At 34.5% G+C, this 17,851-nt stretch overlaps 1 protein-coding gene across 2 annotated transcripts in view; it reads left to right on the forward strand.

Moving 5' to 3' along the window:
• The window catches only part of NFYB (nuclear transcription factor Y subunit beta), a 15,389-nt gene extending 4,694 nt beyond the window's left edge, over positions 1 to 10,695 (forward strand). Inside the window, exons 3-9 of one of the 2 annotated variants that reach the window (XM_025048682.1) lie at positions 3,202 to 3,270; positions 3,535 to 3,628; positions 5,028 to 5,158; positions 6,899 to 7,096; positions 8,332 to 8,413; positions 9,186 to 9,265; positions 9,577 to 10,695. In XM_025048682.1, coding sequence (XP_024904450.1) covers positions 3,535 to 3,628; positions 5,028 to 5,158; positions 6,899 to 7,096; positions 8,332 to 8,413; positions 9,186 to 9,265; positions 9,577 to 9,609 — 618 coding nt within the window. In that variant the 5' untranslated portion in view covers positions 3,202 to 3,270 and the 3' untranslated portion in view covers positions 9,610 to 10,695. The remainder of the gene's footprint in view (positions 1 to 3,201; positions 3,271 to 3,534; positions 3,629 to 5,027; positions 5,159 to 6,898; positions 7,097 to 8,331; positions 8,414 to 9,185; positions 9,266 to 9,576) is intronic. The other variant, XM_006914529.3, reaches the window with a different exon arrangement.
• Positions 10,696 to 17,851: the final 7,156 nt, after the last annotated feature.

Genomic DNA, 17,851 nt, shown 5'->3' on the forward strand with positions numbered 1-17,851 from the left:
CTCTTTGTTACCTGGATGAAATCCAGTACTTTAGCTTCTCCGTTCTTATACCAGGCCTGTAAGTGTCACAGCTGGACAGATCAGTACTGCTGAACACTCATGGTCACCAGCTTCAGCTAGGCTCTTTGCACTGCCCAACAGTCCTGCGCACATCCTGCCCATTCTCTGCAGTGAGGGCCAGCTGTCTGCCCAGCCGTGAGAACCCTAATGTTACCCTTGGCGTTTCCTCCAGCTCTTATTCAGCCAGTTACCAAGTCTTGAGTCTACCTGCTACTAAAATCTCTTCAGTCTCTGTGTTCTCTTGCTGTCCTGGACCAGATATGGGAATGATGGTCATCTTGCCCGAATTCGGTCCTGACTGGAGCATTATGGCCCTTACTGGTCTGCCACCATTCTTGCTCTGTGGTTCATTAACTACACTGGACTGTAGCCAGAGTGATCTTTTAAAAATGAAACCTTACTCACTGTCTTTGCTAAAACTCTTCTTTGATTTGCTCTTGTTCACAAGGCGCTGCTTGATATAGCAACTACTTAGCCTGAACTATATTCCCCTATTTACTTTGCCTGGAACATTCTTTTGCTATTTTTCTTTGCCTGATTTCTCTTCATCTTTCAGTCTCAGTTTAAATGTTATTTCCTAAGACAGCCTTCTTTGACTCAGACTAGTGAGGTCCCAAAGCATGTACCAAAACATCTTTGTTTTCCTTAGCACTTGGCATTAACAATTAGTTAATTATTTGTAATTATTTAATAACTATATATAACATTTAATGAGCACTCCTATGTACTATGCTTTCTTTATATGGTAATTCCTATTCTCATCCTACTGGCTCAAGGTCTCATGCCAATATGTAGCAGGTATTTCAAACAGGTGATCTGATTCCAGTACCTGTTCCTTGGAAGTACTGACACGCCGTGCTCCCCACCCCTTTCCTATGCCTACCAATTTATGTAACATTTGTCTTCTGTGCAAGGTGAGGACAGGGACTTGTGTTGTTGACCGCTTCATCACTAGTGCATAGTAAGGACCTGATAAGTACCATTTACTCGGTAAATATTTATTGACAGGCTTACTTAAAATTTATAATCTGTTTTATAAATGTTTATGTTTTAGACCTAGGAAAAAAACCTTTGAGATGTATCTATCAAGTTTTCCCCCTCATTCTTTATGCGTGGATAGAATATCGAAAGCATCAAAAATGAGGCTAATTGGTTGAATGGAAGATATTAAGTTCTTTGGGGATTCAAAGAAGGGAACACTAATCTTTGGCTTGCAGAATAGAGTAAATCCAGAAGGTTTCAGGAGGATGTGGGAACTCTGGGTTTAAAGTAGGGGGCACAAATTTTAATGGTAGAAAGAGGAGAGGAAGGCAGAAAGTATGGTGAAATGACAGAAAAGCAAACTCATGAAACCAGATGACACAACTAAGCAGATGATGGTGCAGCTTATCTTCAAAGGAGGGAGAGTGATAGCTGACATCTGAGTACTCTGTGTGCCAAACACTGTCCTTAGCAGGTGTCCATTTGTTTGATTCTGACAACTCTGTGAGATACTAGTGGAACTATTTTTTAAAAGACTGAGGTTTAGATGCTGAGGCTGTTAATGCAATTGATAATCTTGCTGCTCATTCCAGTGTATGACAAGATACTGTGATTTGAACTATTTGCCTTTAATACTTTTTTAATGTAATATTTATAAATTAATTTCCCAGACCCTGGTTATTTGAAAAGTATCTAATTTAAAAAGCTAACTTAAAAAGACTCATGGCATCCTGTGGGCATTCATTTTGGAAGGATTTGTTATTGTATTTTTTCTTCATCCACTTGTATGTTCCGAAACTACTTTGGTCCTGTCTCCTGCACCTCTATCTCCTCTAGGGCATCATAAAAACTAGTCAATTCATAGCTATTGTAACTGACCTCTTTTTTATGGCTAAAAAATCCATCATCATATCTGTTAAAGACTACTCCCTTAGTACCTTGTTTGCATTTTAGGATCAAAAATAACATTTTATATTTGAGTAATGTTTCACCTTCATTTCTATTAGCTGTTTAAGACTGAGAAGGTGATATTTCCATTTTATATAGAAATACATTTAACCAGTAGGGTTGCTCATTATCAGGGATCAGTAGGAGAGTCAGAGCTCACTTACTGTTGTTTACCACCTTTTAGAGGCCACTAAGCAGTATTAGTAACTAGGTACCCTGTACTGTTGCACTTTATTAAAGGTAGGGGAATTCTCTTCGCTAGCCCCTGAAAACCACTATAAATTATGGAAATGTATATGTATCTGCAATTACATTAGCTACCACGATCAACAGATGTATCAAAGAAATGCCCTGTTATTGAAGACTTGGAAACTAGCCTGGTATTTTAGTATTAGATAAAAATCCAACAGAGATGGAAAAGGAGATATGTGTCACACAAGGACTCAAATACTTCAATTAATAACATTAAGTTTGTGCTGGGTCCTGGGACTTGATGAGCATTTAGGATCAAGTGTCTCTCCATGTGGCCTAAAAGCATATATAAATTACATTTAATTTTTGCTACACTGTTTATTCAGAGAAGGCATTTAAATTTTTCCTGCCCACAGCTAGCCAGTCCCTTATTGTTTTAAAGAGCATTGTTTCCAAAGCAGAAAGACTTCCAGGATTTGTCATGTTGATGAAATGGAATGTAGCCAGTTTAAAAGTTATGGTCAGTTTTTTCCAGATTTTGCCTCTTAGAATTCTTATAGTTTTGAGCAAAATTAATTAAGCAGGCATCTTTCCAGATGGTCATTTTCATTCTCCCTCTTGTCTATGGCTGCAGTGTCCCTGTCCTCAGATGCAGATCTCCAATCTCCTTGACCCCTCTTCTGTTTTCTTTAAAGAATCAAAAGTTTAAGGGTTAGGGGAAGAGAAAACTAACCTTTGGCAAGCATTAGAGGTTGATGGGCTTGTTCAAAATGTGGGTGTACTTTTGGGTTGCATGGGTACAAACTGTGTAAGGAATCCATATGCTTCTTACGGCAAACAACAGTTTGAACCAAGACGTTGTCTATTGTGGAACTTCCGTGAGACCACAAAGAAAGTTTGCAGCAGCAACAAAAGGGTTTTTCTGGGAATATCAGAGTTTAGCAGGGGAGTGAAAAATGATGGATATAGGTGACTTCCAGGAGATCACTAAGCTGATTTTGGTTTCGTTTGTCATTCCAGGGATACATTAAGTTGTAAGTCAGGGTTGCCCGTACTATATCTGAGGATTACACAGTTGAAAAGAAAGAGGTGTGTGTTTTAGATTCATTTCCTTGTTTTGTTTCCCTGTTGGTCTTCTGCTTACCACTTGTGGAGGATAGAGATAGGGGACTCTTGTATAGTTGGCAAATTATCAAAAGTTTTTCAAATCAAGAAATATGAATGTTTTCTTTTAGTAAGCTTAAGCTATGAAAAATGGAATTGACCCATGCTGTGACAGTTTATGAGCACTGAATCTATTGTTTTTTAGACAAGGTTTATTGAAGAGTACTGAAAAACTGTTTTTCCTCATAGATGGATGGTGACAGTTCTACGACAGACGCTTCTCAACTAGGAATTTCTGCAGACTATATTGGAGGAAGCCATTATGTTATACAGCCTCACGATGGTAAGAAAGCCACAATCAGAAACAGATCACAAGTAGAAACGAATTAGAAAGTGGGAATTTTATTACTATGATGTTCTAGGTTACTTTTGTCTTTACAGGAAAATTATCAATTTTGCATCACAGTTCAGTGTCCTCACTGAAGTGTCTCTAAAAGTCGGACAATGCCATTTTAATCAGAAATAGCCTTCAAAAGAATGATGAGTTCTAGAAAAGAATTGTGGAAAAGTATGCCTTTTAAAAACTGGTAGTTTCTTTAAAATTTTGTTACTGATTTTCTGTTCGAGTATTAAATATGGAAAATTCTTATTCAGTTGATAAAATACACAGTTGCTAGTTATTATATGTCCAACACTTATGAACAGATTTATTTTTGTTTTTTATTCAGTATTAAGTTTGAACTATGTCAGATATTAGAAGAGCAGTATTAGGTTAGCTTATCAGAAACGATTTACTTTTGTGGCATTCTGATTTATATAAGATATATTTTTGTAGAAGTTAATTGGAGGAGGGCAATTAGTTATTTTATCCTAAAACATACTCAAACAAGTTAATTTTTATAACATCATTTTAAACCCATAAAAATGTACATTGAATCAGCTTAAATGCCTTTCTTATTTAATATATAAAAGTAGAAACTTTACTTACAAGATAATGCATTTAGTGATAAAAGGATAGTATTGATACTGGGAAAGCTTCAGTTATATATAAATCTGTAATTTGAAAATTCATTTTGTGTAAGCACGTTGTATCACTACTATAGCTTTGTCCAAAAACTATTATTAAAAAACCAAACCAAACAAAAAACTATTACTATGTTAGTAATAACCCACTTGGGTCAGTAATATTCAAGTACAGTTTTTCCTTTCTATATAAACTTGGCTTTGGTTAAACATATAACCTCTTAATCTAGTAATGTGCAGGGAGCCACGGGTCAAAGTCTATAAGGGTGATAGTTGAGTCACGCAACATATATTTATGTGCACCGTCTCTGGAAAGTGCCGTACAAGTCCCAGGAAGGACACCAAGCCAATCCCTGTCCTCAAGCAGCAACAATCCAAGAGAGGGAATGAGAAATTAAAAGAATTATAAAACATGTAAGAAACGATGCAGACAGGCACTTGTGATATTCTGTGAAAAGAGAGATGATTTCTGAACGTGCCATGGAGATGTTTTTGAGCTTTTGGAGAATGTGTAGGTAGGACTTCAATAGGCAGAGTTGAGTGACAAAAATGGGTTTGAAATTAATGGGTAGGTTTAGTTTTGGCCCTGAAAGAACTGTGAGAACTGCTGTCCTGACCCTTGAAAAGAATTAGGAAACCGTTCTGGACCATTTTAGATAGTCTTGTCTATCTTGAAGTAAAAATTATGAGAGGCTTTAAACGTATTTTTATTTCTTTAGATACTGAGGATAGCATGAACGATCATGAAGACACAAACGGTTCGAAAGAAAGTTTCAGAGAACAAGATATATATCTTCCAATTGCAAATGTTGCAAGGATAATGAAAAATGCCATACCTCAAACGGGAAAGGTAATGCAGAGGAGAAGTTTAACTAGGTTTTTTTGGAGGGGGGAATCCATACTTCATGAATATAGTTAGCTATTGATTTCAGTCGTTTACCCTTTCAGCAAATCAAATATTTCTTTCAATTCTGTATACTTGGTTACTGAACAGTGTTCCATTTTCAGTTCTGTCATGTCCCCAAATGTTCCCCTCTCCCCCACCTATTGGAAGCAGATAAAATAGAAATAAGAATTTTTAAAAATAGGTGTATCATCAGAGCTATCAGATTTGGGCTTACGATTTTGTAACTGGCAGCAAAATTAGGTCACATTGGACTGATTTGGGGGGTTGTAAAGCTTTTAAAAAATCCTTATATTTAGAAAGAGCTATTTTTATATAATTATAAATACTAACATTTAAATTCAACTGGTATGATTTTTTAAGTAGTTTTCTCTTGTTAGAATTTAAAAACTCATTGTCACTCTGCTCATCACCCGGTCTTAAAATTCACACTCTATATTATTTCATATTACATTATAAACTTCTGTCATTTTATTGTAGCTTATAAAGTACTTCTGAAATGAATAAAGCTCATAAATATATTATTAAAAGACATCACTGAGCCTAGAAGTTCCAATTTGAGAGGTCCTCTTTATGTTTTACGGGGGGGTGGGGGGGAGCACACCTGCTTGCCATAGCTTAAATAGGCTTGGCCTGCTCAGTGCGATGCCACAGCCAACAGCCACATGTGGTTACTGAGCACTGGGATGTGGCTAGTGAATTGAGATGTGCTTGTAAGTCTAAAATATTCCAGATTTGAAAGACTTAGTATGAAAATAAGAATTAAAACATCTCAGTTTTTAAATCCATCCTGTGTTTAAATAATATTTTAGATTTATTGGGTTAAATAAAATACATAATTAACTGGTTTTTTTTTTTCTTGTTTTAACATGGCTACTAGAAAATCTAAAGTTATACATACAGTGCACATTATATTATCTTGCTTGACTGCATTTATGCAGCTCTTGTTTACTTTTCTCCAGGATAAATACAGGCATGGAGGTAAAAGACAGTATGTTTCAGCAAGGATTTTGAGGGTCATTCCTGTTAGAAGTGGCTTTGGAATGGCATAATTTAATCCATTAGAGTTTCACTTTCAAAGCCATACCCTTAAGAGAAGAATTGTTTTTATAAGGTGGCAGATGTGTTTCTTTCGGTAGGCTTTTTAATAAACTCAAAACCTGTACCTGACACTTTGTACCTTAATATTAAATATGTCACCAGCTGTCATTATTTCACTCCCTTGTAAGCTGTATGTGAATTCAGTGGGTTTTTTTGTTTGCTTGTTTTGTTTTTTTAAATTCTGGTGTCCTTATTCATGGAAATGCTAGAGCAGAGAAGTGGTACCTAAGTTTGTAGCCTACAATATACAACATAAATGACCGTATTGATTTTCTTGGGGCAGTTGGTGTAAGAGTTTTCATTATGGCTGGTAAGGACATCCAATGGTGGCTTTTATACCTAAATTATGTTTTCTATGAGTAGTTGTCAACGCTTCTTTCACTTACATTTGAGTTTTTATTTCTCTCTGAGGGTTGGCATTTTGATAGTAGGAATTGTGTTGTTATTAGCATATATTTCGAAGATTAAAGGTTAACACTCAGAAACTGAAGTTTACGTTCCTCTGAATAGCCTTCTATTTTTGCAGGTTGTTAGGAAGGTGATGGTTATATTGCCTGCAGACTTACCTATGATTTTTCTTTTCAGATTGCAAAAGATGCCAAAGAATGTGTTCAAGAATGTGTAAGTGAGTTCATCAGCTTTATAACATCTGAAGCAAGTGAAAGATGCCATCAAGAGAAACGGAAGACAATCAATGGAGAAGATATTCTCTTTGCCATGTCTACATTAGGCTTTGACAGTTATGTAGAACCTCTAAAATTGTACCTTCAGAAATTCAGAGAGGTATGTAAAATGTCTTCCATTATGCATTTAAGAAAATAAGATACACTATTCACTAACTTTTTAAATGTATTGTTTAAAAATTTTATGGCGATTACATTTCTTAGACGTGTATAATGGCTTACCTTACTGCACTTAAATAGTAAGTCCTTTCTTTTCCTTTGTTTATTGCTAATGATAGCGTAGTTATGTAATGATTAAGAATGTGGACTCTGGAGAATGAATGCCAGCTTCACCACATGAACTCTGTGACCCTCGTCAGGTTATTTAAGCACGTTAGGCCTTGGTTTCCTGCTCTATAAAGTCAGGCTGATAATAATACCTACCTCACAGAATTATTGAGAGGACTAAGTAAAATAATCTATTTAGTGCACTTAGCTTGGCATATAATGAATGCTCAGTAATGTTGGCTGTTGTTATTCATTTTAAAGAGGTAGCATCTCAGAACTTGGGGCCTTTTAGATAAGAAAAAGAAGGCATTGTAACTTTTCTTATTATTGATTAAATTCTGCATTTCCTTTGGTTTATCTTTGCTCATGCATTTTGTGAAAATGAGTTGATCAGCATATTTCCATGCTTCACCTTGGATGTCAGATTCACATTGCTTTTGAAATATTTTCTTAGTATCTTCAGTGTTATAATACCATTAAATTAGTGATATCTGTATGGAATGATTAATTAAAAGTAGGAAGAGAATATGTAAACTCTTCACAGTATTTCTCCAGATCTTCAGCATCATAGAACCCTAGAGTGGATGGAAACTTAGAAGTCTTTGGTCCAAAATGTAATTTTGATTTAGAAAATTTAGGCCCCATACTTAGAGTTACAGTACTGCCCAGATGGCCAAGAGCTGTATATGTAATTAAATAATAACTTGGATCATTTTTAGTAGATTTATAAGCTGAGTATTTATATTTTACAGACTATTTCATCTATAAGTAGGGTTTTATTTTCCTTTTGATTAGTATAGAATTAGAATAATTTATTTATTTTTAACCATGAATATTTTAGCTTTTCTAGGTCATTATTAACAGTGTCCTGTGATGATTACTACTTATATAAAAAAGTTAGCATTTTGAAAGGCTTCTTCATATGTAATTAACCAGAAGTGTTAATAAATACTCTGTGTAATGTTTGTGAAAATAGAAGCTCTTAATTTTAGGAAGTAAGTAAACTGTCTACTTTAGAAAAGTTTCTTTTGAATAGCAGCGATTACTTTCTTGGTTTTCCTTCCCCAGGCGATGAAAGGAGAGAAAGGAATTGGTGGAGCAGTCACAGCTACAGACGGACTAAGCGAAGAGCTAACAGAGGAGGCATTTAGTAAGCAACGTTATGATACATTTATGCAACTAAATTTGTTCTTACGAGTCATGTACATTGTTAGTGATTTAGTAGTAGATATTAATATTGTGTAGTTGTACTTTAGGAATATCAGCACTGAGTACTTTGACATAACACTGTCTTGAATAGTTCTTACTATTTCATGCTCTTATATTTGAAGGCAGCGAAGGATTAGTGTAAAATTTTAATTCTGCAGACATAATCTTTCATCAATAGTTTGAACTGATTTCCAGAGTTCCTAGTTTTTGGTTTAAGATTCACATGATAGGAAGGTTGAAAATTGTAGTTTGCAGTATAAAATCTTGTGATTTAAATAAATTCGAACTGGTTTCTTTTTTAAAAATTGAGTGCTATGTCGTTATATTGGTGAAATAAAAGGTCTATGGTGGTTATAGTTCTCATATAAAATTTATATGGGGTATTTTATATTTCTCACATGAAAAGTATATGCTGCTTAGTTATGTAAGTCTTTTCCTAGTGTAGGTCTCTCCATGAATCGGAATTTCTCTCCAGTCTTTCTGCAGATTTGTACACATGGGCAATTAAGATTCAGAAAATCGAACATGCTATAGAAGAAATGTGCTTTTTAGGAAATTTTTTAAATGGAAAATTTGGGAGGTTCATGATTTTGCCCACGATTACGTTGATAAGCAGCAGAATTGTAATGAGACATTAATGGCACAACTTTAAGGTTCAGGCCAAGAAAGTAAATGCAATTCTTTTCTCACTTTAACTTTTTCCTGCCGTTTAGCCAACCAGTTACCGGCCGGCTTGATAACTGCAGATGGTCAGCAACAAAATGTTATGGTTTACACAACATCATATCAACAGGTAGAGTATCTTCTTTGTATTTTAAATTATTTTAAAAATTGATTATATTCATTGCTAATTTTATCACAGGTAGTTCATTCAACACATTATTATTAAAATATATACACACATTCATATTTGCATAGATTTCTAGAAAGATATACAAGAAATTAATAAAGTAGCCTCCTTGGGTAGGGAGTGGAAGTCCAGGGCGGCAAGTAGACTTATTTTTCATTGTCTATTGTTTTTATTCTTTGAATGTTTATAATACGCATAAGTTCTTTTTAAACTAATTTTTCTTTAATTCTTGTCAATTTGAATTTTCTAATCAGATTTCTGGCGTTCAGCAAATTCAGTTTTCATGATCTGAAGAAATGATGGAATGGGGAATATAGAGAAGCAAGAGCGTCTGTATGATTCCGAAGCAGAGACATTAGAAGGAAATGAGTGGTGAAAGGATGTGTCTTTGTATATTAAATCGCTGTAATGTAGCTTCCTGATGCTTGACTAATTGAGGTGTTAATTCTGACTTGAGAATCTTTTTCATGAATGATTTTAAAGAAAAAATTTGGATTTTAAAGGTATTAAAATATTTTTGTTTTGTACAAGAGTTTGTTGCTCTGTATGACTCCTGTATGCATTGTATATTGCAATTTATTACTGTCAGAGATTTGTAGACAGTTTCTTATTTTCATATTGAATCATGTTACTTTTGTAATTCAAGTAAGCAGCTGGGTTAATTCATGATGTTGCCCTTTTAATAAAATATAAGGGTAGAGTTCATTTTGAATGCAAGTTGCCTTTATTATAAATTTGAGTTTGTCTTGGTTATATATCTTGCATGATAACCTAGCTAGGTTTTTAGTATTTGCCATATTTATTAAAATTAATTTTTTTGTAAAACATTCATAGCTTAAGCAGCACCATTTTTTAAAAAATGTAATTGAAAAATTAAGTGTGAATGCAGAAGCAAATATTGTCTGCCCTCAAACTCGGTGCCCGTTAACAGTGTTTACACTGTTCTTTGTGCCTGTCAAGATAGTTTTAGTTTATTGGAGCTTTTGTTAAGAGCAGATTTGTTTATTATGAGTGTTGGAATTCATTTAGGTTTAATATAGTCCCAGTGCTCATGAAATGGTGCCCCTTTCATTTTGTATATGATTTTTTCCAAAGCCTATCTTCAAATACTATAGTATCCTCTTCCAGAAGAGGAATTTTATAGTCTGATGGTAAATGTCATTTTACCTTTTTAATTGAAATGTCAAGTTTCCTATTATACTATGGGAACCAACAAACGTCAGACATCATTGTGTGTATACTGACCTGTTCCTGCATGGGCGAGTGGATGCAGTGAAGAATAGAATGAGTGCTGTGAACGGTGTGAAACAGAAGCCGCCAACTTCTAGTGTGCTGTCTCGATCTTTGCAATAAACTAAACTTAGATAATGTAACTTTGTACAATTTAGTAGTATGTACTTGGGTTGTTCCTTTTGTAAAGCGAGGATTTATATTTTTTCATCCATTCTTTAAGGTGATAATTGACCTGAGGTTTTTTTTTTTTAACATCGGTAATTGCTATTGTATAGTTTGCTTCAAAGGGAGGGAGTTTGAGCAAAGGTCATCTTGGAAGGACACTCATATTTATAAGGTAGAAGCAATTTCCCAGATGTAGGCTGAACAGAAACATCTATTTTGCCAGAAGGAGCCTTTGGGGGCATATTTGGGCTAATCTGAGGTTAATAACTCCTTTACTACCCCTCCCATTTAAAAAATAATCTTAATTACAGAGACTTCAAATAGGCAAACAAAAGTGGGGAGGGTGTTTAAGCAAAATCAACCATCATCCTACTATGTTGAAAAGACCAATGTTAATATTTTGGTAAATATCATTTGTCCTTTTACTTGGCTAAATATGTATATTTTTATAAAAATAGGCTCATACTTGCATTTGCATACGGTTTTGTAACCTGCTTTTTTCACTTAATATATTGTGAACATCGTTCCCAGGTCATTACATAGTCTTCCTTTTTTATTCCTCTATTACTCTGTTGTACGGCTGAACCATAATTTATTTAATACTCTGTAGGACATTTTGCTTATATACATCCTTTTACAGTTATAAACAACATTTCACTGAATCTTATGTACATGTATGGCTGTTTCTTAAGATAATTTCTTAGGAGTAGAATTGCTGGGTTAACAGATACACAAAATTTTAAGGTGTTTGATACTTACATATAAGTGTATCTTTGAAATATCTTTCATTTGATCCAGGCAGTGTGTCACTATATAACTGATAAAAAGCACTTGGTCTTTGGTTATCAGATTCTTTCTCTAAAATTAAAGATGGGGTTATGTTTAAGAATCAAGATAAAAAAGAAATGACTTTAAAATTCATGTCAATATATGCCAAAACAAATTTCTAAGTTTAATTATTTGCTGGTAGTATTGACTAAAGCTTTAAAGTAGGTAAAATCAGATCAGCTTTGGCTTATATGGCCTTCATACTCTGAAAGAATATTAGCATTCTTCATGTGTCAGGTACATAATCTTTTATGCACATAAGAGGTAGTGTTGGCTTCTTAACTTGGCTTATGATGCCTTGAATTGAAAACGTCATGTTTTCTTCCCCTCTGGAACTTCTTAAGTATATAAGTTCCTACATTAGTAAGGAACTATATAAAAGTGATTACTTTTTTTTTATAACTTTGTACATACTGTCTTTATGAGTAAGAGGAGAAATGGGCTTCAGTGACTAAATCATAGAAGAAGGGACTTCAGTAGCTTCTGTCTCCTCACTACCTCATGATGCTTTACTCCAGACAAAAAATTTTTTGATGCTACCTTCCTAATGTCATATACTCGGATATGATGATGTTTTAATCTTTTTGTACTTCTTTTCCTCCTACAGTGTAATATCTATTCAGTATTCTTTCCTTAAAAACATTGCCTGTTTCCTGGATTGCCTTAGTGGGTTAAAAGAATACCAGTTATCTTTAATACTGCTAATTGAACACAGTTCCAAGGGTCTAACTAGAAGGATTTCTACAGCAGTAGCAATTTTGCATGAAAATAGAAAACAAAGTTTCTACCATTTGCCAAGAATAAAATCTTGCAGTGCAAATTAAAAAAAAATTTTTCCTTTTCAGTTATCAATGGCCCAAAATAAGACAATATTTGTTGCATTATGTGATAAAATATACATTTGAGTCACTCAAGTGATACAGGGTATGATGTGAACCAAAAGTTAGGCTATTTTAAATGTATATTTTTTGGTCTCCCTAAATTAGATAATCTATATATTTATGGAATACTTTATATATATTAACCTTAAACTCAGATTAAGTCATATATAGTGTGCTCATGAGTAAAAAAACTTTTTCAAGGAGCTATACTATACTGTCTGAAAAAGAACTCAGTTTTGATTTCTGGTGTCTTTTAGAACTGGAAATGTTACTTTGCTTACTTGACCAAATTTAGCTTTTTCTTGCTCATTGTGCTCCAACCACCCTGATCTCTTGACTCCTTGTGCCAAGTTCTTTGCCTTCTTCCACCCCCTTGCTATGTCCTTAAACACATATACTTCCCTTTGTCTAGAACATTCTTTTCCTCTGCCTGGCTAAGTCAGATCTCAGCTTAAATTTCAGGAAAGCCTTTATAACTTCTGTAAAAACTTTATACCAATCACCAGATACAAAAAATAGTAGCACCCAACACTAAGGGTTATAAAAGCCTATATGCTACAGCCCCTTAGATATTTCTTTCAAAACTATGCTTCACCTTATACCTGATTTAAAGATTTTAAAACCATTAGAGTCCCTTAAACACTGGGTAGTTTGTTGAAAACAAGTTGCTGGGCAAAGTCATAACAAAACAAGGCCTTTCAGCCAGGACAGGTATTTCAGAAGGCTTATCCATGCCTCTATAACCCCCAGGGCTAGGTTTACAGGAAACCAAATCCAACGCAATCATGAGTCAACGCAAAGGAGTAATATTAGGGCTAACAGCTATTTAAGGAGATGGCAGAGGCACTCCTTTGGAGAAAGAGTACAACTTTTAAAGAATAATTTCTGTACATTTCTAACCTTGAAAGTAGCAGTCCCATAAACTGCTATTTTGCAGGACAGTGCAAAGGACAGAAATAAGCATCCTATAATTCTGTAGACTATAAACAACCATGTTTCCTACTTACATCAAGGGCAAAGCAAAGTAAAGCAAATTTTAATTTACACTTCATTTCCAAGAGTAAAGCCGTCTAGATTCCCTCAGTAACTTCCAGTTTACAAAACCAAATGTGGAATAAAATATAAGCAATAATATAACATTAAATAATATAAAATTATCTTTTTAAATGTGTCACTGAGTTGACATGAAAATAAGTTATCTGCAAAACTCCAAAAATAAGTGAAAATAGGGAACCTGAGGTTGGGTAAGCCCGCACCAAAGCCTGCTTTTGCCCTGAGAGTCAGCTGAACTCTGATACCATGCCTGAGACTCACTGGAGTCTAGAAGAGCCACCACAGCTAACTGGGCAGCAAGGAACATGGCCTCTCTCAACGTGGGTGTTAGGTGGGGGGACATAAATCGCCAGCACCCCGATTCATATCATTTAAAGGGAACCCTCAAGCTGATCATTTAAAAGGGTTTCAGATTTGTAGCCCCTCAGTGTCTGGCAGAGCAGATTCTCTCAAGGATCTCGATTTCATCCATACTGGATTCCTATTTTCCAAGGAAAGTAACTTTAAAATATTCCGAAACTCAAGAAAAAACAACAGTTTATACAACAGTGGAATCACCCACAAAGACTTTTTATTGGTATCAACATAGGAAAAATTAATGATATGTAAAGGAATAGAAGCATGGAAAATATGAGTAATGAGCAAAAGATGATACAGAACAAACGGATTTTTTAATCAAATAGAACGTTTAAGAAAAAAGTATAATTGAAAATAAAAACTGAACAAATAGAGGAGGGGAAAAAAAAGAAAATGCAATGTGAAAGACAAGGCAAGAAGGGAGGAATGGACAAGAAAACGACAATTTATGATGCCTAGAAACAAATCCAATTTATATTTGTAATCACAAATAGAAATGTACTAAACTATTCAGTTAAAAAGATATTTTCTCTGACCTCATCTTTTAAGTGTGTCTCCTACAACTCAAAATACAAAGCCAAAGAAAGATCTAAGATTTTCAGATAAAGACTAACCAAACTATTGCCATGGTAAGTAATAACAAATCAAAGGCAACAGCATTCATAGAGATTCAGAGTCACTACATAATTATAAAAGGTTCAATTCACCAAGGACGATAGAAAAATTCTAAATTAAAATGCATCTACTAATAATAAAATCACCCCCCCCCAAAGGGCAAATACTGATGACTTTAAGGGAAATTGAGAAATCTATCATAATGAGATCTTGAGACTCTTCAGGAAATAAATCAAGTATAAGGTAAGTCAGTAAAGATATCTGCACAGCACAACTAACAAATTTGATCTAATGGACACAGCTCCACAATTGGGGAATACACACTCTTCAAGAATACGTGGAACATGTATGAGAACTGATCACATATCATCGAATTTCAGAAAACTTTAGTAGCCTATATTCTCTGGCAAAATGATAATAAAGATTAAGACAACTATAATACCCCTGGCATTTGGAAATAAAATAACCAATGGTTAAATATTCAAATCTCTGGAAGAATTAAGAAAAAAAGACACAAACTAATAGGAATAAAAAAGGGTCAGAACTACAGATGCTGTGGAAACTAAAAAAATAATATGAACAACTTCATATAAAAAAAAATTAAGATGAAATGGAGAAGTCCCTAAAAATTTAATCAAAGCTGACAAGAATAATATAAAATCCTAATGATCCTATAACCCTTCAATGGAATCAATAGTTGAAATTCTTCTCCTAATGACCAAATGGCTTTAAAGACAAGGTCCAAATTTAAATTCTTCGAGACAAATGAAAAACTCATTTCACGAGGCTAGTATAACCTTGATACCACAACCAGACAATGACAGGACATGCAAGAGTATTACAGGCTGATTTCACTCATGAACATAGCAAAAATCCTCAATAAAATATTGGCATATTAAGTCCAGCAATGTACACACACACCCCATGACCAAGTTGGGTTATCCTAGAAGGTTAGTTCAATATTAAAAAGTCAACCACCATAATTTAATACATTAACATTAAAAGATAAAACAATTCTACCACTTAAATAGATGAGAAAAAGCAATGAAATTCAATATTCATTCATAATAAAACTATTAGCAAACTAGAAATAGAAGAGAATCTCCCTAACCTGATAAAGGCCATTTATGGAGAAAAAAAAAAAGTGCTCAGCTGAAATGTTGAAAGCATTATCCCCTTTACACTGGGGCTAAGACAAGGATATTCATTATCAGTTCTTTTCAACACTACTACAGGTCCTAGCCAGTACAGAAATATAAGAAGAAATTTTTTTAAAAGGTGTAAGCATTAGAGAGGAAGAAAATTTCTACTATTTGTACATATGAGTATACAAAAATTCAAACGGATATCTAGATACATTATTAGAGCTAATAAAAATTTAGCATGGTTGCTGGATCCAAAAATCGACACATAGCAACAATATATCTATAATCAGAAACAACCAGTTAGAATAGAAAGTGTAATTTAAAAAAACTTACCACAGTATTAAGAAATATAAAACTCATAGGAAGAAAACTAATATAAGACGTGAAGGCCTTTATGGAGGAAAATTATTAAAGTTTATTGAGATATTAAAAGAAGACCAAATAAATGGAGAGATATACAATGTTTTTGGCTAGGAAGACTCATTATTGAAAAGATATCAATTTTCTCCAAGTTGATCAATGGATTCAATACAATTACAAAAAGTAATACACACACTAGAAGAAGATATATGCAACGCGTTTACATGACAAAGGATTGGTATCCAGAATATACAAAGAAATATGAATCAATGAAAAAAAGACACACACGCCTAATAGAAAAATGGACAGAAGACATGAATAGTTATTTCACAGAAGAGGAACACTTTTATATATGGGAAAAAACCCCACTCAATTTCATCAGTAATCAGAGAAATGCAAATTAAATCCACAGTAAGACACCATATAATAGCCATCCATTTGGCAAATATTAGACAGTCAAGACCAAGTGGGTTGCTAAGATGTGAAGCAATGACACTCAACCATTGCCAGTGGGAGTGTAAACTAGTACAAACGTTTTAGGAAACAGTTCGGCATGACCAAGTAAAACCTGCTTCTAAGAGGAGAGGTTCTCAAATTTTTGGTCTTTGAACCTCTTTACATCCTTAAAAATTACTGAGAACCTCAAATGGCTGTTGTTCATGCAGGTTATATTTACCATCATTTGCCACATTAGAAATTAAAATAGACATTTTCAAAACACAAAAATATACAAGTATAAACGTGATTAGCTGTCAGAATGATGATGTCATCATATACTTGGAAACTATTTAAACTCATGAAAAATGAGAGTGAAAAGGACAAATAATGTCTTAGTATCGTTATGAAAATAGTCTTGTCCTCACAGACCCCTTGAAAGGGCCTCAGGGACCCTCAGAGGTCCCTGGACCACACTTTGAAAACCACTACCCTAGAGCAACTCTTGCACATGTGCACCAGGAGACACGTACAAAAATTCACTCATTCCTCCACACATCTACCCTGTGCCAGGCATTTTTCTAGACACTGTGAATGTCTAAACAGACAACGTCAGACAGGACAGACAAAATCCCTGCCCGCATGGAGCTTACATTATAATTGGCAGAATGTTCATAGCAGCATTGTTCACAATAGCCAAAAAGTGAAAATGATCCAAATCTCTGTGAGCAGAATGGATAAATTGTGGTATAGTCATGTGACAGAATACTATACAGTAGTGAAAACAAATGAAATACAGTTACATGCATAAACATGAATGGGAATCTCAGAAACAATTGTCAGAAAAAAGTCACCGAGGAATACATATTCGCATACCACTTACATAACAGTTTGAAAATAGGTAAGTCTAAACAACACATAGGGATACATATATAGATGGTAGAACCATAAATAAAAACATGAAAATTATTAGCCAAAATTCCAAAATAATGTTTTACCTTGCGTGTGGAGGAAAGACAAATGGGGGATTCTAGGCATCTGAGAATGTTCTAGTTCTTAAGCTGATGGTTGAGTGTATGTGTGTTCATCTTATTTATTTCAAAACAAATATTTTAAAAGACATAAGGTTAATGCAATACAAAATATCATTGACAAAGAGAGGGAGCATCCCCCAATATTTCAGCCACTGCTGTGCATTGCAAATCACCTAATTATTGAAACTGGTGGGGAAAAGGAATGAGTGTGGGCTGTCCTTCACAGAGGTGAACTAGGTTCCCATAGGGTCGGTATCCAATGAGATTTTATTGTAAGCTCTACCCAGTAGGCTAGGAGTCACTGGCATGATTCTGGTTAATTGGTTACTTTGTTCATTGGGTATAATTATTTGTATAAAGCTGATGGATGATGCAGATTCCCGCCCCTACCCGCCCCCCCTCCAAAAAAAAAAAAAAAACTGA

Source organism: Pteropus alecto, unplaced genomic scaffold (genome assembly GCF_000325575.1).
Source record: "Pteropus alecto unplaced genomic scaffold, ASM32557v1 scaffold94, whole genome shotgun sequence".
Taxonomy (NCBI): domain Eukaryota; kingdom Metazoa; phylum Chordata; class Mammalia; order Chiroptera; family Pteropodidae; genus Pteropus; species Pteropus alecto.